The sequence below is a fragment of the Schistocerca gregaria genome, chromosome X (genome assembly GCF_023897955.1).
Source record: "Schistocerca gregaria isolate iqSchGreg1 chromosome X, iqSchGreg1.2, whole genome shotgun sequence".
NCBI lineage: Eukaryota > Metazoa > Arthropoda > Insecta > Orthoptera > Acrididae > Schistocerca > Schistocerca gregaria.
This window is the reverse complement of record NC_064931.1, coordinates 757346013-757370397: the sequence shown is the minus strand read 5'-3', so window position 1 is coordinate 757370397 and position 24385 is coordinate 757346013. Positions and strand designations below refer to the sequence as shown.

The 24385-nt window shown below is 44.7% G+C and overlaps 1 protein-coding gene across 7 annotated transcripts in view; it reads left to right on the top strand.

The window, feature by feature from the left end:
- Positions 1-24385, top strand: part of LOC126298727 (syndetin) — a 144418-nt gene that overhangs the window by 69665 nt on the left and 50368 nt on the right. For all 7 annotated transcript variants that reach the window (XR_007552660.1, XR_007552661.1, XR_007552659.1 and 4 more), the window contains 4 exons: positions 4950-5177; positions 5284-5381; positions 19117-19330; positions 23883-23999. Coding sequence is in view for 4 of the 7 variants with exons in the window: in XM_049990166.1 (XP_049846123.1) it covers positions 4950-5177; positions 5284-5381; positions 19117-19330; positions 23883-23999 (657 nt within the window). In the remaining 3 variants the exon portion in view is untranslated. The remainder of the gene's footprint in view (positions 1-4949; positions 5178-5283; positions 5382-19116; positions 19331-23882; positions 24000-24385) is intronic.

Here is a 24385-nt window from a genome sequence, read left to right as displayed (position 1 = left end):
TTCATGAAACCCCTGATCATCCTTAGATCCTTAAATAAGAATGAAATTTGGAATCATCAGTATTTCATACAATAAATTCTTCATTGATCAGATAGCCAGAGATGAATTTACTTATTTAGTGGGTCTTAGAAGTAGCTATAATTTACAATGTATACACTTTCCTTTATCTGAGCATCTTCTGATTGGTCATTGTTATGAAGTAAGAGTCAGTTCATGCAGTAAGCAAGATGAAAAAACATCATTTTAAATAGTTCATAAAATGTGAGCAACTGACTAGCTGCAATCTAATGAAAAATTGTCAAGCATATTGATATTATTATGATCAATTTTTAATGCAAAGTTATTTAATTACAATTTATTGGCCATGAAATTCTTTGTATTTCTGAACTTTCTCACCATTGCCCCCTTCCCCTTTCTCCTAGGGAATGTTGAGGAAACTGCATCCAATAACATTACAAAATTGTCTGAGCCTCTTGTGTCTGCACTCCATTTGTCTCCAAACCAGAGGACCACAATTGTTTCTGGGAATGGGTCTGCAAAAGCCTCTATATCACCTTCCATCCAGTGAGTGAGGCTAGCTGTTGCCACTAATTCAACCATATACCTGTAGGAACAGACGATTGCCTGTTAGTCTAGGGAGCAGGCATCATCCATGCCAGCATGAACCGTTATAAGGGAACCTCCCCATCGCACCCCCCTCAGATTTAGTTATAAGTTGTCACAGTGGATAGACCTTGAAAACCTGAACACAGATCAATCGAGAAAACAGGAAGCAGTTGTGTAGAATTATGAAAAAAATAAGCAAAATACACAAACTGAGTAGTCCATGTGCAAGATAGGCAACATAAACGTTAGTGTGAGCTCAGGAGCGTCGTGGTCCCGTAATTAGCGTGAGCAGCTGCGGAACAAGAGGTCCTTGGTTCAAGTCTTCCCTCGAGTGAAGAGTTTATTTTTTTTTTCACAAAGTTATGATCTGTCCATTCGTTCATTTACATCTCTGTTCACTGTGTTTTGCAACCGCACCGCAAAACCGTGCGATTAGTATACGAAATGAGTGCCTCTCCAATGGGAAATGAAAACATTTGATCGCAAGGTCATAGGTCAACCAACTCCTCCATAGGAAAACACGTCTGATATATTCTATACGATACTGGTGATGACATGTGCGTCACATGACAGGAATATGTTGTCAACCCACCTAACTTGTACATTTGGCGAATGGGTAAAAAGATTCTTCTACCTTGCCCGATTTAGGTTTTCTTGTGGATGTGATAATCACTCCGAAAAAAGTAAGGAAAACATAAGAGTTTGTCACATAAACTGTAACAAATGAATGTAACAGTTTCACAGTCGCACAGTTTTCCCTGTTCTCTGTCAAAACATATGTTTTTAATGTTTTCAAAATTTTCCGTGTGTAGACCGTCAAATCCTGCGTATGTCCAAGCAAATCTGAACATGTCCTGGAATTTTGGAGAGCGAAGTTGATTTTGAGTGAGTGCCTGAACTTTGATAATTGTTAAAAAAAAAAAAAAAAAAAAAAAAAAAGCTACTAAACTTTTCACTCGAGGGAAGACTTGATCCAAGGACCTCTCGTTCCGCAGCTGCTCACGCTAACCACGGGACCATGGTGCTCCTGAGCTCACATTATCCTTGATGTTGCCTATCTTGCACATAGACTACTTAGATAGTATGTTTTGCTTATTTTTTTCATAGTTCCACACAACTTCTTCCTGTTTTCTTGATTGATCTGTGTTCAGTTTTTCAAGGCCTATCCACTGTGACAACTTATAACTAAATCTGAGGGGGGTGCGATGGGGAGGTTCCCTTGTTAGTAGCAGTAGGGCCTCCTGCACGAGTTGGGCAGGAATCACTGGCAAACATACTGAGTGGGCACTGTCATTTCTTTTCAACCTATCTATTACAACCCTGATGAGCTCCATCATGTACCTAATTTTAGAGCTCCTGATGACCAGCAAAACCATCATCTGCATGTGTTTCAACCTTTCATGGAGATTGGTCCCAGTCGCAATAGCTGAGATGTACCATTCTGCCTCATATGTACTATCACCTTTGGGCACGACCTCAGCTCTGTTTGTAAGGTGTAAGCAGACAACCATGTAGCAAGTATCCAGATTTTCCTTTCTTCCCCAGATACATGACTCTATCACAATTTGTGATTCACCCTCAGGTGAGTGTGAACAAGGCAGACAGTTGTTTAGGGAGATGCTATGACATCAGGGATTCCAGATTAAGCTAGATATATCGGAAGTGTCTCAGCTACAGCTAAAGGCACCTCAGCAGCACTGCAGTCTGGCCCACCAGCTTTAAGTCTGCTGACTATGTTTAATGCAGCTTCTAATTTCTTGCAGACAGTATCCAACTCCCCTTTCATCTGTACACAACAGGTGCAGTCTCCATCTCCACATCTGGCCATTAAAACTGCAACTCCAGGATAGATAGAAAATGATAAAATTTTACTTATTGTCGGTATACACCATGAGAGCAGAATGTAATATACAGATCTACTACCTCTGCCAGCAACAATGACTCTAACCTAGCTGAACATAGTCGGAATTATCTTAATTGACGTAGGGTATATCGTTCCATGCTACATCAGGTGTTTTCCAGAGTTCATCAATTGTTGTGGCTGATGAATGGTGGTGTGCCAGTCTCTCAGCAGTCAGTGACCAGACATTTTCACTGGGTGAATGGTCGGGAGAAATTGCTGTCCACAGCAGTTGTCAAACAATATCCGTATTGAGGTACATCAGGGCAGTACAGGGAACATATGGTTTTGCGTTATCTTGTTGAAATATAATGTGAAGCCCCTGAAGATACAGAAGTGTACAGCTACTGGGAATAGCACCTCAGAATTGGAATGGCTGCCAATCAAATTACTGGCTACACAAACCAGAGGTGGCCATGTTGCATATTCAGTGGCACCCTATACCGTGATGCCAAGTGTGGGACCCATATTGTGACAACTAATGTGTTCTGGCAATGCTTGTTCTCTTCGGAACCTGCTGCAAAACCAAGACTCATCTGAAAAGATGATGGTGTACCAATTCTGTGTCTAATGTTGTCACTGGGCACACAGCTGTTGAAACATTTCCCTCCGCTGCCATGTCAAGGGAAGCTATAACAATGATCACCACGCTGATAGTTTTTGGTGTTTCATATGTTATCACACTGTCTGTGTGGACACTTGACTTGCTGCAAACGAGCCTATTTTCTCATTCATGGTGTGTGATGAGACAGTACAATCCTACATGGCCAACTGCCAAATATGTCTATTCTCTTGAGTGTTTGTCACATGGGGCTGTTGAGATTTTGCATGCCATTGAGTATGGTCATCTTGAACTCATCAGTTTCATAAGTGCATGACAGTCATGGGTTTCTGACCAACATGAGCTGCAGTATCAGATAACAGGAAATCTGAGTAGGCAGTGATCCTGCCACTGTCAGATTTCTATATGTGCTGGTAGATGCTTCTTCTTCTAAGACGAAACATAAAATGTTCTCGCAAATAAGCAACATTTCTGAATGAGAAATCCACTGTGTAATATTTCCTTATGGTGTTAATCATGTCTACTTTGTGGAGTTGCACTTAAATGCTGATCATTTGCATATCCAAGCATATAGTACACTTCTTGCCAGTTTTACATTTGTTGCATGCTGCCTTCATGGTGTTGCGGTTTAATGGCCAGCAGTGTATTTTTACATATGTTCAACTACACAAGAAATTTACTACTGTCCCAAGCAGGTGCTAGCTACATTCAAACCACTGCTGCTGTGCTCAACCTGGCTATATCTACACAATTATTTAGTGCACTAGACAAAAACACTTTAACAGTATCCAAACACTTAGAAAACAAATTAATAAATACTACTGAACACAGGGAAATAGACAGTAACTGTTCACTTTTGTCCAGAGGCCTGTAAGAAAATGACTAACCTAAACACAGTATATTGTTTAGTTGCTTCTACTGACTGGTAGCTAGTTTATGACTGGAGGGTACCTGAGTATTTGCTCATACAAAGTTCTTGGATTTCCAGTCGCATGACTTCATTGAAATGCTATAATGTTTCAGTGATTGTCACTCCCCTTATCTATTGGCTAGATGTTGATGGTAATGACACTCAGTGAAACATTCTACATATCAAAAAACTCTGTTGCCTGGAAGCCCAAGAGCTATATGATAGTTCAGTTCACTAAAAAAGGCAATGAGATCATCACTATTTACTGTTTGTAACAGACGAAAATTCAAAGTGAATTTTGTGACAGTAGCACTCAAAGCAGTGAGAAATTATTCAACGAAGTCAGCTCACTTTACACTTATGTTCACATATCATACAAGCACCTCAAAAAAATTCATAAAAACCACTAAACACAAGTAAACAGAAAGGAAGTGTTCACGTATTTTCATTTAAAAATGACTAAACTAAACACTGGTCAAACTAGATACTGCTGCTTCTGATGGTTATTGCACACAGGTCTGTGCATTCATCCAACTTTGGTTTTAGATTATCATTGGTGTGTACAGAGTTCTGATGAAAATTATCATCAGCTCTTTTTGTGGCACATCATGCTCAACTTCCATTTTCTTTTCAGCTTTGTTGTTTCAAGATAGGTTTTACATGACAAGAATTATTACACACCTTTACATTTGCCATATGTCAGTCAGCTGTTTCTGAGCATAGTGGAAAGAATAACATAATGCAATAACTTATTTGGAACTTTGGCAGATTTTTAAATTAAAACAGCCATTTACTTATTTCTACTATATATTTCTGAAAATTTTGATCCGGTTTGTCGTTTGATAATGGTTTCACTCAAATGTGTGTATTGCAAAACAAGACTAGCTTGCCTAATAATTATTTATTATTAATATGTTTGTTTGCTTACCAGTGTGTTGTTTAGGCATACATTCCATTTTTTATTTTTTTAGGAATTCAAATCATTGCGAAATGCTCTGAAAGGGATAAAATTTGATGAAGGTAGCAGCTTGAACCTCACAAGTCATACAGCAAGTCCTGACTGTAGTACCAGTAGTGCTCATTCACAAGATAGCTCGTCAACTGCTGGAGGCTATTTTCTACGTTATTCAGAATCAGGGTCACCATTTGATATTATACCTGTTGAGTCGCAGGAGGAGGACATCTTGGCCAATATAAGGGTAATGCATTTTTTATATAAGTTTTAACAATAAGGTTCCTTACAGTCTAATTTCCTATGGTTAAATGTACTTGAAAATCATATATGATTTTGGACATCACATTTAGGATGGCATGTCTGTGGACTACAGTGATGAAAGCGATGACGACGTTCCAGAAGATGTAAAGAAAGACTTCGTTGATGAAGGAGGGGGTGAAAACAATAAGTAAGTTCTTTGTATGAACTCTTCATAAATACCTATTTACAAAGTATCTTGGTTTCTTTGTGGACTTCGTGTCTTTAGTTCTCTTGAACTGTGTTAGTTTTGAAAATGACCTTAACCATGAGAAATTATTTGTACTGTGGTGAGTGAGGTGCAAATCTAACCATATTGTATCTGGTATGCTGAGAATTTCTTTCTTTTATTTTTTTGTTTTTATGTTAAAATGACTCCAATGAGAAGAAAATGATTAAGTAAGTTTTGTCAAAGTACATTGAATGAATAACCATTTCATTCATTATGAACTGCACTGTGAATACTGTTACACTCTAAATGAAAATATCACAGTTTCTGTACCAGTCATAAGCTTTTTAATTTCTACATAGTTTACATAACTTCCAAGTACTAAAATCCAGATGTCAAAATGATCTTGAGAATAGTAGTAATTTGACATGCATATTGACCATTACACCCTGTCAATTGTAAACTGCAATAACCACATGTAACAGCAATAGATGCATCAGAAGATGCAACTTGAATTGAATTGAATTGAATTGATTTGAATTTTATTTGATCCTGTAAGATTACATTGTGTACAGGAAATGTACATGTAATATATGACATGTCAAAGTATTAACACTCTTTATCACTTATTTTTCTACACCTTTAGCTTACATTTTTACATCACTGATAATGAATAACAATATATACAAATTTAATGGCATAAGTATTCTGCAACACTGTGAAACTCTTTTTCAATGATATAGTCTTTAAGTTTCTTTGGAAAGTCATGGTGAAGTACACTATCTTACAGGTTTTTGGGCAGACTTCTTAGTAGTCTGATACCAGAGTACTGGGGTCCTTTTTCTAGCATTGCCAGTCGGTGGGGTATGCTCCATACTTCATTCTTCCTTCTTGTATTGTGGGTGTGTACACTAGCATTTGTAATCCAATCCTCACTACCTTTTGTGATGTACATGATTGTTTTGTATATATACAACGATGAAAAAGTTGATACCTAAATTCTGGAAACAGTTTCTGCACGTTTCAGAGGTCTTTCCTGTTAAAATGGTCCTAACTGCTTTTTTTTATGTGAACACTCGTTTTGTCTCTTGTTTGTTTGAGTTTCCCCACACAGTCACTCCATACTGTAAGTATGGTTCGAAAAGTCCATGATACACTGTACACAGAAGGTTCTTGTCTGAATACTGTGATAGCTGCATCATGAAGAATGTGACAGAGCTCAGTTTCTTACAGACATTATTAATATGTTTTTTCCATTTCAGTTCATTATCCACAAGAATACCTAAGAATCTAGCAGATTCTACTTCTTCCAGCCTTGTTCCATCAATCTCCAAATCCATGTCTACAGCCTTTTCCTTGTTTTTAAACACTGCATACATAGTCATTTTTTAGATTTATAACCATTTCATTTTCCAACATCCATTGAGCTGTGACATTTGCAGATATGTATGCTCTTCTCTCAAGCTGTTCCATATTTTGGTCACTGTTTAGTATTGTCATGTCATCAGCATACAATAGTTTCTTTTCTTCCTCCTCAACACCTATATCATTAACAAACACATTAAATAACAATGGCCCCATTACCGAACCCTGCGGCACTCCATATTTGATGGGTTTGGTTTCTGATTGGTATGAGTTTCCTAATGATACATACTGCTTGTGGTTGCACAAGTATGATTTTATCCATTCACCTGGTTGCCCCCGAATGCCATAGTTGCTTAATTTTTGTACCAGCATTTCATGGTCAATGGTGTCAAATGCCTTTGAAAGATCCAGAAACATTGCAGAGACAACCTTTTTCTCATCTAAGGACTGTAAAATGTATTCTGTTAGACTGGAAATTGCTGATTCTGTAGATTTACCCTTTCTGAAACCATGTTGTGAGGGTATGAGAATGTTATGTTTGTCCAAATGGTTAACTAATCTGGTATAAATAAGCATTTCTAGGATTCTGAGAAACCTGATATCAGTGAAACTGGTCTGTAGTTGTTGGAATCATCCTTATACCCTTTTTTGTACACTGACACTACCTTTGTTATCTTCAGTTTTTCTGGAAAAATTGAATCTCTGAAAGAACAGTTTGCTATGTTCAGCAGTGGTGTTATTATCTCCTCACATATCAGCTTTATTACATGATTTAATATTTCTTCATCACCAGCGGATTTCTTGGACTTCAGTTTCTGTATAGTTTTAACTAAAAATGTAGTGAAACCAGTAGTGCAAGCATACAAGCACTTCAGCAAATACAGCTATAGTGTATTAACTAGCTTTCATTCAGCTATATGTTCATCACTTTTAGCTATTTTAACATCTGGATTTTACTGCTTGAAAGTACTGTGAACTATTTGTAAGTATTTTAGCTGTGGTTGCCCTTGGTTTCAAATTATCTGTTTTTAATTTCTACTATGTGTTCTGGCTGTTGGACCATTGTTATCAGGTGGAAGGCATCTTTTCCATAAAAGTTCATTGTGGATAGCACTGGGGTTTCCTTGCAGAGGTATTTTGAGGTGTCCGGAAGTCTATTTTGTGATTTTCGTGTGCAAGAAGTCTATTGCACCATTACAAAAAAAGCACAAAATAATTTCCTGGCCCCCTTGCTTACTACTTTGCTCTAAGAACAATTACGTAAAGGATGCATTTTGTGTGGTGGTGGTGGTGGTGGTGGTGGTGGTGGTGCTGTAACCATTAAAATGTAATGGAAATCAAAAATATTGTGAGTGATGCAGAAATTGTTATATTTTCAGTCTTAATGAATTGTAGGAAGAATCTTAAAATGTTCAGTTGTGCATGAATCTCGGATTTGATTCAATTGTCAGTCCCCCCCCCCCTCTCCCTCCCCCCATATGAAATAGATCCTGCTTCTAACTCTGCATGGAAGAAAATTACTGCTCAGGCTAGCCTTTGAAACATTCTCCTCTCTTTCACAGATGTTTACCAGACAACTGGTAAACAGAAGGTACATTTCACTACTTCTAAGACTTTTCTTGTTTAATCTAGTTGCTCAGTTATTCTAGTTCCACATAAGATGTTGTGTGTTAAAGTCCATATCTTCATCATCTGGTAAGTAAACGACAGCCTCCAGATTGGTAATCAGCTCACCTAACCACTAACTCACGAAGGTGACCATTACAGTGAGGTGGCAAAAGTCACGGGATACCTCCTCATATAATGTTGGACCTCCTTTTGCCTGGTGGAGTACACCAACTCGACATGGCATGGAGTCAACAAGTCGTCGGAGGTCCCCCTGCTGAAATAATTGGCCTTGTTGCCTCTATAATCATGCGCAATTATGAAATTGTTGCCAGTGCAGGATTTTGTGCATGAACTAATCTCTCGATAATGTACCATAAATATTCGATGGGTTTCATGTCGTGCAGTCTGGGTGGCCAAATCATTCACTCGAATTGTCCACATTGTTCTTAAACCAGTCGCTGACAGGTGTGGCCTGGTGAAATAGTGCATTGTTACTTGATAAATAATAACAAAAGTACCAATGGATGGTTCTCCACTGAGCATAGCCCTAGTCAGGAATACATAATCCCATATTTGTGGTAGGCCTCTGCCTTTTTTTCCCCCATGATGTAACATGGGGCCTATTGTAGGCAATTGGATTCCATGTTAAACTGTAAGTCCCCTTTTCCCAGTTAGAAAATTGGGGCAGGTTAGGGACACGATTGTCACCAACGTGGCATCCAATTGAAATACTTTCACCAGGCCATTGATCCACACAAAATATTATTATTATTATCATTAATAATAATAATAATAATAATAATAATAATAATAATAATAAGTACTTACTTCACTTTTCAAATGGTACTATAGGGATTTCTGCTGTTTTTATTGCAGTTTTAAAAGAGACAGATTCAGTTGTGTTTAATGTGTCAAAATCCAATTAGTGAGTTATCTGTTTTGAACATGAAACTGATTCCTGCCTTATGTAATAGTTATTGTCATGCTGATGAGGTGCTTCCATCTTGATGCAACTAAGCGAGTCTATTCACAGAAGTGGAAACTGCTACTAATCACACTTGTCTACCTGTGGTTGGAGTGAAAAGCCAACTGGAAGGCAAATGATGTGGTATCTAAGATGATTCACTTGTCATCTATGATAACAGGTCTGCTCTTTTTTCTGCCAGAGTCATCAAAGAAAGGTGCATCAAAACAGTGAATTCATCTATGATAACAGGTTTGCTCTTTTTTCTGCCAGAGTCATCAAAGAAAGGTGCATCAAAACAGTGAATTCATTTGTGGAACATGGAATTGTTGTTGTTGTTAAATAATAACTTTGTGCCATGAGTTTAATGTCAGGATGCACACTTGCACTGCAAAATTACATCAGCAAAATCAACAAAATGGAAAACAGAATAGGATGTGATGATAAACAATTTCTTAAAATTCTATTTATGTCATCAGGGGTTTGGAATGCCCATCATCTACTGCAATACATATTTGCAGTTACTGGTACAGGGATTTCTTGATAGATTGAAGAGATTCCTTCAACATTGTCGCAGAAGAAGCTGAGTAGCACCATGGTGTAGTGGTTATGATACTAAGCTGTTGCATGGAGGGTCGTGAGTTCAAAACTCACATTGACTGTACAATTTTAATTTCTATATTCAGTTCAAGTACATTCTAGAAGTATCCACAATTGTCAAGAATCATTGTACTGGAATGTTCTGTAGCTGTATATGTACCGGTACTGTATGTGTTCTGGCCGGAGGCAGTTCGCTCCACGCTCTTGTATGGGCAAGTGCTGAATAAACCTTCGTTAAGTGAAGTTAGTGTTTGTCATTCATCTAATTACACCTTCTTTTACATTACATTATTCTGGTGGAGACGCTGGGTATTGGAACTTGTGATAACGCACATTATCGACGACACAGTGGCTCCCATCAGGCCACGTCAGAGCCGCAATTTATATGGCGAGAAACCCGAGCTCGAGCCATATTCAACAGATCACAATGTACCGGAGACAGAAGAAGAGGAGGACATTGCGATGACAGCAACTGTGTGCCACCACATGAGACATTTTATGGGTTCTCTGCTGACAATGGCCAAGATCCAAACAAGTGGCTGAAGGTATATGAGCGTATAGTCAAATTTAACAAACGGGATGTCACCAAGAGTTTGGCTAACATATTTTTCTAGTTGGAGGACACTGCCAAGCTGTGGTATGAGAACAACAAGAAGTTCACAAGCTGGGAAGTATTCTAGGCGGAACTGTGCAAGTATTTCGGTCACACAATGAGAGAAGTGCAAGGCTGAAGATAAATTAAAAGTACAGGGCACAGCATCCAGGAGAAACTACAGCATCTTACATTCAAGATGTATTGGAGCAGTGTAAAATAGTGGATCCTAGAATGGAGGAGGAAGATAAGGTTGCACATCTCATGAAAGGTGTTGATGAGGACATGTATCAAGCCCTACTCCTGAAAGAGGTTTCGACAGCAGATGACTTCATAAAATGGTTCCACTATATTGAGACAATGCATGAAAAAAAGAATTGCACGCAAGAAGTTTGAACGGCTTCTAAATGTCGTATCGATGTCTGTGTTGGAGGAAGCAACTGATTTCACAAGTGTTCTTTGTCAGATAGTGGGAGAGGGAGTTCAGGAGGCATTAGGATTGCACAGCGAGCAAAAAACCGAGATGCTTCAAGAGGTCATAAGGGAGGATGTGGAACAGACATTGAACCCACTCTCTCGTCGTTCATTTTCCTTTAAAATGGTGAAAAAATTTAGAGCAAGGCAGAGTTAAGTTCCTACAATGCCGCATGAGGAACCTGTTTGGGTACCAAGGAAGACTGACATCTGGAGACCGAGCGAGGTGGCGCAGTGGTTAGCACACTGGACTCGCATTCGGGAGGACGACAGTTCAATCCCGTCTCCGGCCATCCTGATTTAGGTTTTCCGCGATTTCCCTAAATCGCTTCAGGCAAATGCCGGGATGGTTCCTTTGAAAGGGCACAGCCGATTTCCTTCCCCATCCTTCCCTCACCCGAGCTTGCGCTCCGTCTCTAATGACCTTGTTGTCGACGGGACGTTAAACACTAAGGTCCTCCTCCTGACATCTGGAGGACCCAGGATAACCAACCAGTAGGTTTCCACTGTGGATGACCAGGACATGTGGTGCGCTATTGTCGAGAAAGGCGGTGGATATTTGATGACGGCCGCGCCACCAGACAGCAGACAGATCTTAGCCGACGCCAACTCTGGGACGATGAAGATTAACAAGATGATGTGGGTGCAGGATGATGTAGGTCACCATCGCTGCAAGCTAGCTGCTGGAGAGGACGCTTGTTATTTAGATGACATTATAGTGTTCTCAGAGAGATTTTATGAACATATGAAAAGACTGAGGGCCATTCTTAAGTGTCTCCAACAAGGTGGTCTGAAACTTAATCCAAGAAAATCTCTCTTTGGAGCAAAAGAAATCAAAATACTTGGACACCTTGTGTCAAATGAACGTGTGTGGCCTGACAGGAAGAGGTGAGAGCTATAACAGAATTTCCTATTCCTAAAAGTATTACAGATGTGAGAAGCTTCCTTGGATTATGTTTTTATTACCATCATTTTATCAAAGACTTTTGTATCATAGCCAGGCCACTCCAAGAGTTGTTAAAAGCCAGTGCTAAATTTATCTGGGGTGGTGCTCGACAAGATTCTTTCAGTTTGCTGCGAAAAGCTCTGATGACTGACCCTGTACTTGGTCTGTATGATGAGAGAGCACCTAGAGAAATACACACAGATGCCAGTGTGTATGGGATCGGTGCGGATGGAAAAGAGAAGGTTATAGAGTATGCTTCGAGGACACTTACAAAAGCCGAGAGAAACTACTCAACAACAGGAAGAGAATGTCTTGCTGTGATCTGGGCCATGTGCAAGTTTCTACAGTGTCTCTATGGAAGGCCATTCACAGCTGTTGCAGACCATCATTCACTTTGTTGGTTGACAGGTCTTGAAGGATCCAACAAGATGACTCACCAGGTGGGCACTATGTCTTAAAGAGTATGACATCACCATAGTGTACAAAAGTGGAAGAAAACACCAATATGTGGATTGTCTCAAGAAACCCTGTGCTAGACCATCAAGACTTTGATGAAGATAGTGACTGTCTCACTGCACTCCAGGATTTCTCTGCTGAGCAGAAGAAGGATGCCAAGATATCTCAAATTATGTTTGCCTTAAATTGGTCAGAGGATGTGAAAGGACAATTTAAGGTAGTTAATGGATTACTTTGCAAGAAAAACTTTTATCCGTTTGGAAAGAGGTGGCTACCAGTGATTCCTAAACACATGCACTTACATGTTCTACAGAAATGGGTATTTAGGAGTGTGCATCACCATATTTCGCTCTGCCGAGAGTGCCAGAGGAGAAAAGCAGTTCCTCAGAAACCACCTGGCTGACTCATACCAATTCCATCAGCCGAAATGCCTTTCCAGCGTGTTGGGATTGACCTCTTCAGGCGATTTCCAACATCTACTAGTGGCGATAGATGGATTATTGTTTGCACTGATTAACTTGATACACTATGCCATTACAAAAGCCATGAAAACAGCCGAAGCATTCAAGGTAGCCAAATTCATCGTAGAAGACATTCTATTAAAACATGGTGCCCCAAGGTCATTAATTTCGGATTGAGTGACAGAGATAATCACACGATGACTGCGTACCATCTGCAAACTAACGGGCTTACTGAACATCTTAATCAGATCTTGGCTGGCACGCTATCAATTTTCGTCATTGTTGAGCAGTGTGTCTGGGATGAGGTGCTACCTATAATGACGTTTGCCTACAACACCGCCAAACAAGACACCACAGGATTTATGCCATTTTTCCTGGTGCATGGGTGTGAGGTGACTACGACGATGGCCACTGTGTTTCTGTTACATCCTGATGACGTGGACAATGACTACATTGGCCAGATGTTAACCAGAGCTGAGGAAGCTCAGCAGTTAGCTGGACTCCGCACGCTCCAGGCTCAAGAAAACGATCACCGAAGGTATGACGCAAGCCACCGCCCTGTTGTCTACCAGCCTGGTGACCTCGTCTTGATCTTCACTCCTGTTCGGAAGGTTGGCCTCTCTGAGAAGCTCCTCAGGAGACACTCATCATACTGCTACCACATAAGTGCACATATTTCAGATGGTACTTCTTCTAGAAGAGCTAGTAGCACTCCAGTAAGGAATTGTGTCACCCATTAAGGTTTCTTCAATAAAGTAAGGACCCATACCAAACATTCACATTCCACTACCTCTTATGTTCAGCCTGCATCAACCAGTATGAATTCTCAGCAGCCCAATAATACATATTTCTTACATTCAGATTTTCATGATTTGTAAAGGGATCTTCATTGTTAAAGAGAACACTTTGAAGAAAGAAACTATTATCCAGGCAACGCATTGGAGTCAAGTGATAGAATTCTATGCATCTCCTACCATCCAACTGCTTAATCTGCTGCTGAAATGACATGAAATGAATGAAACCTGTTAGCATTAAAAATGTGTACGATGGTGATTTGACTTCTTCTAGATACGTTCACAGATTCTCTGGAACATACATGTGGATTATAAGCAGCAGCTGGCAGAACATACATTTTGTTTGCTCCACACAGTGCAGACTGCTCTTTACTCTCTGCAGAGAACTCAAGTCCCCTTCCAATAACAATTTTGTGCATATGTGCTGAATTGTCATTCTTATTAGCCACTGTCTATCAGGATGCCTTTGTGTATACAACTGAACTATTCTTTTCATGTTTCATGTCTTGGTTTGTGAAAGACATGTCTTTTTTTCAAACTAAACAGCATTCTGTACATCTAAATGACAAATAGAATAAATGCTGCATTTTCCTGTGTACCCCTTTTGTGCCAGATCTCAGTGGTGCAGCAGTTTCATACTTATCCTAGGTGATGCATTTTCTTATTTTTGTATGAAACCACGAACTTTTGCATAAGACAGCATTCAGTTACAAATTCAAAATGTATAAATCTTAAGGTTTGAAACCAGTAACAAGATTCGGAAGAGTGAAACACTGTTGAATTTGTCTCTTTTAGAAATATGATAATAGCTGCTGAAATTGCTGTAATTCCATTTGAAAAAAGGAATGTTGATACCAATATCTCTGTAATTAATATAGCTGTGAAAACAGAGACTATACTTCATTTAGTGAGGACTTTTTCACAATTCATATGGTTGAAAATGGGATTACAGTATCTTAAATGGTTCTTGAAACATACAAGATGAAGCATAGGTGAATTACTGTGTATACTAATTTATGTATAACAACTACACAGCTTCTTGTGTTAGAACTACGGTTACAATGTTGCTGTGTTGAACTTCACAAATTGAGGATTCTCTTTCCGTTATGTGCTACCTCCTCACAACCCATCTTTACCTGGTGTAAATCTGTCTCCTCATTAATGTTCCTGTTCAGTTAGTTATGCCATGTGTTTGCCTTGTTGACAGATATTGTTACCACTTCTAAATGTTCAGATTGTCAAAACTTGGCAATTGTACAACCAACCCAACTACACTTTAGTTAAATCAAATAATTCGTTAAATTTGTGTCCGTGAGTCAAAGATCATGGCGATTTTACGTACCCAGTCATAAAAGGTCTACAAACCTCCCATCATTTACCTCTTAAATTAATTAATGTTTGCTTGTATGATCATATGAGTGCAGTAAAAGACTTTTTTTCCACCATCAATGCACACATCTTTTGATATTTATCCCTTTTAGGTCACTGAATTACCATTGTTCGCTAAACAATACAAAGTGAAGAATTGTATGGCTGAATGGTCTTCCAGTTTATCCATTTAAATGAACCCCAAACAATGCAACTAATTTAAAAACCCATATAAGCAAAACTGATCTGTAGATAAAGTTGATATTTGACTCATGTTACTGAACATTATGTTTACCAAGTGGGAAAGTGCCGGTAGATAGGCACAATGAATAAAACACACAAACAAACACACAGAATTTCGAGCTTTCGCAACCGGCGGATACTTCGTCAGGAAAGAGGGAAGGAAAAGGAAAGATGAAAGGATGTGGGTTTTAAGGGAGAGGGTAAGGAGTCATTCCAATCCCGGGAGCGGAAAGATCACCAACAAGCAATAGTACCTCCATTATGACAGCTGCCACCCATTCCATATCAAACGGTCCCTTCCCTACAGCCTAGGCCTTCGTGGCAAACGAATCTGCTCCAGTCCTGAATCCCTGGACCATTACACCAACAACCTGAAAACAGCTTTCGCATCCCGCAACTACCCTCCCGACCTGGTACAGAAGCAGATAACCAGAGCCACTTCCTCATCCCCTCAAACCCAGAACCTCTCACAGAAGAACCCCAAAAGTGCCCCACTTGTGACAGGATATTTCCCGGGACTGGATCAGACTCTGAATGTGGCTCTCCAGCAGGGATACGACTTCCTAAAATCCTGCCCCGAAATGAGATCCATCCTTCTTGAAATCCTCCCCACTCCACCAAGAGTGTCTTTCCGCCGTCCACCTAACCTTCGTAACCTCTTGGTTCATCCCTATGAAATCCCCAAACCACCTTCCCTACCCTCTGGCTCCTACCCTTGCAACCGCCCACGGTGTAAAACCTGTCCTATGCACCCTCCCACCACCACCTACTCCAGTCCTGTAACCCGGAAGGTGTACACGATCAAAGGCAGAGCCACGTGTGAAAGCACCCACGTGATTTACCAACTGACCTGCCTACACTGTGACGCTTTCTATGTGGGAATGACCAGCAACAAACTGTCCATTCGCATGAATGGACACAGGCAGACAGTGTTTGTTGGTAATGAGGATCACCCTGTGGCTAAACATGCCTTGGTGCACGGCCAGCACATCTTGGCACAGTGTTACACCGTCCGAGTTATCTGGATACTTCCTACCAAAACTTGCCCTTCAATATATCCTCTCTTCTCGTTATCCACCAGGCCTCAATCTCCGCTAATTTCAAGTTGCCGCCACTCATACCTCACCTGTCTTTCAACAACATCTTTGCCTCCACACTTCCGCCTCGCCTTACATCTCTGCCCTTACTCTTTGCCTTTAAATATGTTTGTTTGTTTCTGTGTATGTATGGATGGATATGTGTGTGTGTGTGTGCGTGTGCGTGTGCGTGTGCGTGCGCGCGTGCGTGTGCGCGTGAGAGTATATACCTATCCTTTTTTTCCCACTAAGGTAAGTCTTTCCGCTCCCGGGATTGGAATGACTCCTTACCCTCTCCCTTAAAACCCACATCTTTTCATCTTTCCTTTTCCTTCCCTCTTTCCTGACGAAGCAGCCACCAGTTGCGAAAGCTCGAAATTCTGTGTGTGTGTTTGTGTGTTTTATTCATTGTGCCTATCTACCGGCGCTTTCCCGCTTGGTAAGTCTTGGAACCTTTGTTTTTAATATATTTTTCCCATGTGGAAGTTTCTTTCTATTTTATTTGAACATTATGTTTTATTGATGTCAAAGCGATCACAGTGCCAGTTTGATAAATTGTTTCCTTGCGTTAGTAATTCTGTAGCTGCATGACAAGAAAGAGAATAAAATTTTTCTTTTGTCTGTATTTTAGTAATCACAGTTTCCATTCTAATATTTATTTATGAGGTGTAGAAGTATGAAACCGGAATTTACCTATAGATGGTGCTAGCCGTCAGTGTACAGCCCATGAAACCACATCTTCAGGGCCGTCTGCTTCCTGTAACGACTGATGATGAATGTCAGCACACAGTAACCCAAGTTCCATCATACATCGGTATCTGTTTGAAACCTGTAAACATGTCGAGTTTTATGCCTGCGAACTACGATATGCAGACAGCATTGGTTTTCTATCATTTGAAGAAAACTGCTGCAGAATCGCATCGAATGCTTTCGGCAAACATGCTCTTGGGAAAACATAGTGTTTCGAGCGGTTCAAAAAATTCAAAAGCAATGATTTTGATGTGAGAAACGATGGAAAAAGTTCGAAGACAGCAAATTGCAGGCCTTCTTGGATGAAAATGATAAAATCAACAGAAACTTATCGAACAATTGAATGTGATACAGAGAGCCATTTATCTTAAGTTGAAAGCTATGGGACAGGTGCAGAAAGTGGGAAAATGGGTTCTGCATGAATTAAATGAAAGACAGCAAGCAAATTTATAGACCACTGGTTAAATGCTGCTTGCCAGATACAAAAGAAAGTCATTTCTCTATCAAATAATGACAGGCGATGAAAAATAGATCCTAAGTATTGTAAATCATGGGTGAATCCAGGCAATCAATCAACATCCACTGTAAGACCAAATCGCTTTTGAAAGAAATCAATGCAGTGTGTTTGGGATCAGAAGAGTGTCATCTGTTATGAGCTGCTAAAACCTGGTGAAACTGTTAACACTGATCACTACCCACAGTAATGATTGATTTTAATTGAACATCATGTGAAAAACAACCAAAATATGGAAAAAGGCTACACAAAATCATATTGCTCCATCATAACACCCCATCACAAGAAGCAAAACGGGTTAGGGAAACGATCGAGGTGTTCAGTTGGCAAATAATAGGGTATGCGGCTTATTCTCCAGACTTGGCTCCATCCGATTATCGTCTATTTGCATCAGTGGGACATGCTCTCCCTGAACAACTCTTAAATTCATATCAAAATGCACAAAAATGGCTTGCTGGCTGGTTCGCTTCAAAAGAACTGTTTCTTTGGTGTGGCATCCATAGCTTGCCGGAAAGGTAGGAGAAATTTATAAATAGCAATGAAAATTATTTTGAATAAAATATTGCTTACCAGTTTCGACAACAGACGTGTAATTAGACCTGGTCTTTTACAGATTTTATTTTGACTCTACTCCAGTTCCAGGCCCCAGAATACTGCTTTGTTACAGATAATCAATAGAAAGAATAAAGTTAATCACTCATGATTGTGGTGTGTGTGTGTGTGCGTGTGTGTGTGGACGCGCGCGTGTGTGCTACGCAACTGCATTGGAGTGTTTTGCTATGCATAAAGAAGTGTATTAAAGATGTTGTTTAGTGTTGTAGCCACCTCTGGGCACTCTGGGATGCCTCACACTCTCACATGACAGCAGACAAGAAACCTATTGGGTCATGGGTAGTGACCCATCCCAAGTCATCCAGTTTCTGATTCACTAGCAAAACACGGATACATTATCAGGGGAGCCCACAGCTCTGTGGGGGGTGAAAACCCGCCTTCTACGCTTTTATATATATATACTCTGGATTGCTTTGATGATTATATATATATCTATGTTTCATATAACCTAACTGTGGTTAAAAAAGGGGCGCCTAGCAGCGCGGTTTTTTTTTCTAGATTTACAAAAGCCCCAGCCGCTTGAAAGAGTGTAGGGCCTTAAGGTATATTTTCTTTATTATATCTTCTTTGTTTTTTGTTTAAAGTATATGATTATAGGTATGTATAGAATCGTCTTTTTCTTATTTTTAAGAATAAGTTCTTATCTGATTTTGTGTTTTTTGGTGACTTAGACGCACGGTAGGAGAGGTCCCTCTATATAACTTACTTAGCACCAGCCGCTCAATTGCGGGTGTCTGCGCGCACGCGCACTTTTGCGCGGGTGTATGTGCACACGCGCGCGCACTTTTGCGTGTGTGCTCCTAAAAGTTTATATTCAGCGAAGATTTGATTAGTTCTTGACTATGATTCTTTCGTATATGTACTGAAGAGTCTGTATTTTTATTTCATTTGCAGAAATACAAAACCATTTGTAAGGAAACAGGTGCAACATGATTTTCTTAAAGTGCCTGTACTCACAACTACAACATTAACAGTTCTGCGTTACTGTGGAAAATATCTCCAAATGAGTCAGCTTCTGCGACGTATTGCAAGTGATGTTATTGCAGGAATGATTCAGTTGTTTGAATACTACATGTATGCTGTTTTTGTCTTCTTCACTGCTGACCTGGTATGTTTTCAGTTTATTCAGAACACTTCCCATTTGATTATATGTAAACCTTTGGCTTTCACATTAGAAAGGTATGCATTGTTGCTAAAATGTGTTGAAGAAAGCTTGCCATTCCTGAACTGCTTATATATTGCAAATTGTAGAACACGAAGTTGGTAAATGAGGTGATCTAGATCTGAATCAGACATGCTCCATAAATTCTTTAGTCACTAAGTGTGGCTTTTTAGTCTCTCTCTCTCTCTCTCTCTCCCCCTCTCCCTCCCTCCCTCCCCCCTCCCCCCTCCCCTCTCCCCTCTCCACCCACACACTCTCCCCCTCACCCCTCTCACCCCTCTCCCCCCCTCTCCCCATCGCTCTCCCCCCCCCCCCCTCTCTCTCTCTCTCTCTCTCTCTCTCTCTCTCTCTCTCTCACACACACACACACACACACACACACACACACACACACACACACACACCCTCCTCCCCTTTCCCCCTCCTCATCTCTTTCTCACCCCTCTTCTCCTCTCCCTCCCTCCTACTTCCCCTCCCTCTCTCACCCCTCTTCTCCTCTCCCTCCCTCCTACTTCCCCTCCCTCTCTCACCCCTCTTCTCCTCTCCCTCCCTCCTACTTCCCCTCCCTCTCTCACCCCTCTTCTCCTCTCCCTCCCTCCTACTTCCCCTCCCTCTCTCACCCCTCTTCTCCTCTCCCTCCCTCCTACTTCCCCTCCCTCTCTCACCCCTCTTCTCATCTTGCTCCTTCCCTCACACTTCCCCTCCCTTCCACACTCCCTCTTCCGCTCCCCCTCTTCCACTCCCCCCTCTTCACCTCGCCCCCTCCCCTCCCACTCTTCCCCCTCATCTCCCACTCTTCCCCTCCTCCTCTTCCCCTCCCTTTTCCCCTCCACAATCTTCCCCTCCCCGCTCTTCCCTTCTCCACTCTTCCCCTCCTACCTATTCACCTACCCCTCTTCCCCTCCCACATATTCCCCTCCCCCCTTTTGCCCTCACTCTCTTCCCCTCACTCTCTTCCCCTCACTCTCTTCCCCGCACCCTCTTCCCCGCCCCCTCTTCCCCGCCCCCTCTTCCCCGCCCCCTCTTCCCCGCCCCCTCTTCCCCGCCCCCTCTTCCCCTCCCCCTCTTCCCCTCCCCCTCTTCCCCTCCCCCTCTTCCCCTCCCCCTCTTCCCCTCCCCCTCTTCCGCTCCCCCTCTTCCGCTCCCCCTCAACGCCTCCCCCTCAACGCCTCCCCCCTCTTCCCCTCCCCCTCTTCCCCTCCCCCTCTTCCCCTCCCCTCTTCCCCTCCCCCTCTTCCCCTCCCCCTCTACCCAGCCTTCTCTTCCCCTCCCCATATTCCCTGCCCATGTTTCCCATCACCCTCTTCCCCTCCCTTCCCCTCCCTCCCTCTCTTACTCACTCACTCACTCACTCACTCACTCACTCACTCACTCACTCACTCACTCACCCACTCACTCTTCCTCTCCAGCCTTCCCCTCCATCCCCTCCCTCTCCCTCTTCCTCTCCAGCCGACCCCTCCATCCCCTCCCCCTCCATCTCCAGCCTTCCCCTCCATCTCCTCCCTCTCCATACTTCCCCTCCATCCCCTCCCTCTCCAGCCTTGCCCTCCCTCCCCACCCACTGCCCATACCCTTCCCACATTCCCAGCCCCTACCCCTCCACCTCCCCTTCCCCTTCCCCTTACACTCTTCCTTCACCCTTTCCCTCACCCCATCTCGCCTGACTTCCCCCTCTCTCTCCCCGCCTGACTTCCCCCTCTCCTTCCCCCGCCTGACTTCCCCCTCTCTCTCCCCCGCCTGACTTCCCCCTCTCTCTCCCCCCCGCCTGACTTCCCCCTCTCTCCCCCCCGCCTGACTTCCCCCTCTCTCCCCCCCGCCTGACTTCCCCCTCTCTCCCCCCGCCTGTCATCCCCCCTCTCTCCCCCGCCTGTCATCCCCCCTCTCTCCCCCGCCTCACATCCCCCCTCTCTCCCCCGCCTCACATCCCCCCTCTCTCCCCCGCCTCACATCCCCCCTCTCTCCCCCGCCTGACATCCCCCCTCTCTCCCCCGCCTGACATCCCCCCTATCTCCCCCGCCTGACATCCCCCCCTCTCTCCCCCGCCTGACATCCCCCCCTCTCTCCCCCGCCTGACATCCCCCCCTCTCTCCCCCGCCTGACATCCCCCCCTCTCTCCCCCGCCTGACATCCCGCCCTCTCTCCCCCGCCTGACATCCCGCCCTCTCTCCCCCGCCTGACATCCCGCCCTCTCTCCCCCGCCTGACATCCCGCCCTCTCTCCCCCGCCTGACATCCCGCCCTCTCTCCCCCGCCTGACATCCCGCCCTCTCTCCCCCGCCTGACATCCCGCCCTCTCTCCCCCGCCTGACATCCCGCCCTCTCTCCCCCGCCTGACATCCGCCCTCTCTCCCCCGCCTGACATCCGCCCTCTCTCCCCCGCCTGACATCCGCCCTCTCTCCCCCGCCTGACATCCGCCCTCTCTCCCCCGCCTGACATCCGCCCTCTCTCCCCCGCCTGACATCCGCCCTCTCTCCCCCGCCTGACATCCGCCCTCTCTCCCCCGCCTGACATCCGCCCTCTCTCCCCCGCCTGACATCCGCCCTCTCTCCCCCGCCTGACATCCGCCCTCTCTCCCCCGCCTGACATCCGCCCTCTCTCCCCCGCCTGACATCCGCCCTCTCCCCCCCGCCTGACATCCGCCCTCTCTCCCCCGCCTGACATCCGCCCTCTCTCCCCCGCCTGACATCCGCCCTCTCTCCCCCGCCTGACATCCGCCCTCTCTCCCCCGCCTCACATCCGCCCTCTCTCCCCCGCCTCACATCCGCCCTCTCTCCCCCGCCTCACATCCGCCCTCTCTCCCCCGCCTCACATCCGCCCTCTCTCCCCCGCCTCACATCCGCCCTCTCTCCCCCGCCTCACATCCGCCCTCTCTCCCCCGCCTCACATCCGCCCTCTCTCCCCCGCCTCACATCCGCCCTCTCTCCCCCGCCTCACATCCGCCCTCTCTCCCCCGCCTCACATCCGCCCTCTCTCCCCCGCCTCACATCCGCCCTCTCTCCCCCGCCTCACATCCGCCCTCTCTCCCCCGCCTCACATCCGCCCTCTCTCCCCCGCCTCACATCCGCCCTCTCTCCCCCGCCTCACACCCCCCCTCTCTCCCCCGCCTCACACCCCCCTCTCTCTCCCCCGACTCACACCCCCCCTCTCCCCCCGCCTCACACCCCCCGTCTCTCCCCCGCCTCACACCCCCCCTCTCCCCCCCGCCTCCGCCTCACATCCCCCCTCTCTCCCCCGCCTCACATCCCCCCTCTCCCCCCCGCCTCCGCCTCACATCCCCCCTCTCTCCCCGGCCTGACATCCCCCCTCTCCCCGGCCTGACATCCCCCCTCTCCCCGGCCTGACACCCCCCCTCTCCCCGGCCTGACACCCCCCCCTCTCCCCGGCCTGACACCCCCCCTCTCCCCGGCCTGACACCCCCCCCTCTCCCCGGCCTGACACCCCCCCCCCTCTCCCCGGCCTGACACCCCCCCCCCCTCTCCCCGGCCTGACATCCCCCCCCTCTCCCAGGCCTGACATCCCCCCCCTCTCCCAGGCCTGACTTCCCCCCTCTCTCCCCCGCCTGACTTCCCCCCTCTCTCCCGCCCGATATCCCCCCCGCTCCCCCCGCCCGACATCCCCCCTCTCTCCCCCCTCCCCCTCACTCCCCCCTCCCCCCTCTCTCCCCCCTCTCTCCCCCTCTCTCCCCCTCACTACCCCCTCTCTCCCCCTCTCCCCTATCTCCACCCTCCCTACCCCCTCTCTCTCCCCCCTCTCTGCCCCTCTCTCCCCCCTCTCCCCCTCTCTGCCCCTCTCTCCCCCTCTCTCCCCCCTCTCCCCCTCTCTCCCCCCTCTCCCCTCTCTCCCCCTCTCTCCCCCTCTCTCCACCTCTCTCCCCCTCCCTCCCCCCCTCTCCCCCCCCTCTCCCCCTCTCTCCCCCTCTCTCCCCCCCTCTCCCCCCTCTCCCCCCCTTCCCCCCTCTCCCCCTCTCCCCCCTCTCCCCCCTCTCCCCCCTCTCCCCCCTCTCTCCCCCCCTCTCCCCCTCTCTCCCCCTCTCTCCCCCTCTCTCCCCCTCTCTCCCCCTCTCTCCCCCTCTCTCTCCCTCTCTCTCCCTCTCCCCCCCTCTCCCCCTCTCTCCCCCTCTCTCCCCCTCTCCCCCTCTCTCCCCCTCTGTGTCTCTCCCCCCTCTCCCTGTCTGTGTCTCTCCCCCCTCTGTGTCTCTCCCCCCTCTGTGTCTCTCCCCCCTCTCTGCCTCTCTCCCCGCCCCCCTGTGCCTCTCTCCCCCCTCTGTGTCTCTCTCCCCCCCCGTGTCCCTCCCTCTCCCTCAGCCTCAGAACAGAGGGAAGAAAAAAAAACTAATGATAGAAGGATGAGACAAAACTGTGGTTGTTACCTGTCCCTTTGCAATGGAATGCAGTTCAAAACTGTCAAGTTTTAAAGCATCTTGTCTTCGATTTTAATATGTTCTCTGATGAGCATTTGTACGTAAATTCCAGCAACATTCATCTATTTTCATTTTCAGCAAGGGCCTGAAAATTATACTTTCAGTCTTAGACTTCAAGCAACATTAAAACATATAGAAGGAAGCCTCATTCTCCTTGATAGATCAGATAGCGAAATTCAGTCACAGAAGAATAAGGTAATATTAAATGTTTGATTATTAAAATTTGATATTAAAGTTTTTTCTATGTCCTGACAATTTTTAGTTAACTGCTGGAGATCAATACTCGTTAATAGAACAGCATGTCTTATTAACTGAAGTACTGTTTGGTGCTGTACTGTATAGTTATCCATCTTCTGTTTACATTGAATACCTTGGATATTAATTATTTATGTTAAACTGGATGAAATGTGACAGCAGCACGTATAGACAGTCAGCAAACCTCAGTCATTCTGCATTTTTAGCTAGTGGTACTTAGGCAAATGGGAGAGTTGGGGGGGAGGATGATGTATGGGAGGAAATAGGGTTGGAAATAGGTGGTTGGCTGTCATCAGTTGTGAACACCATGAAAAAATTGCTCACAC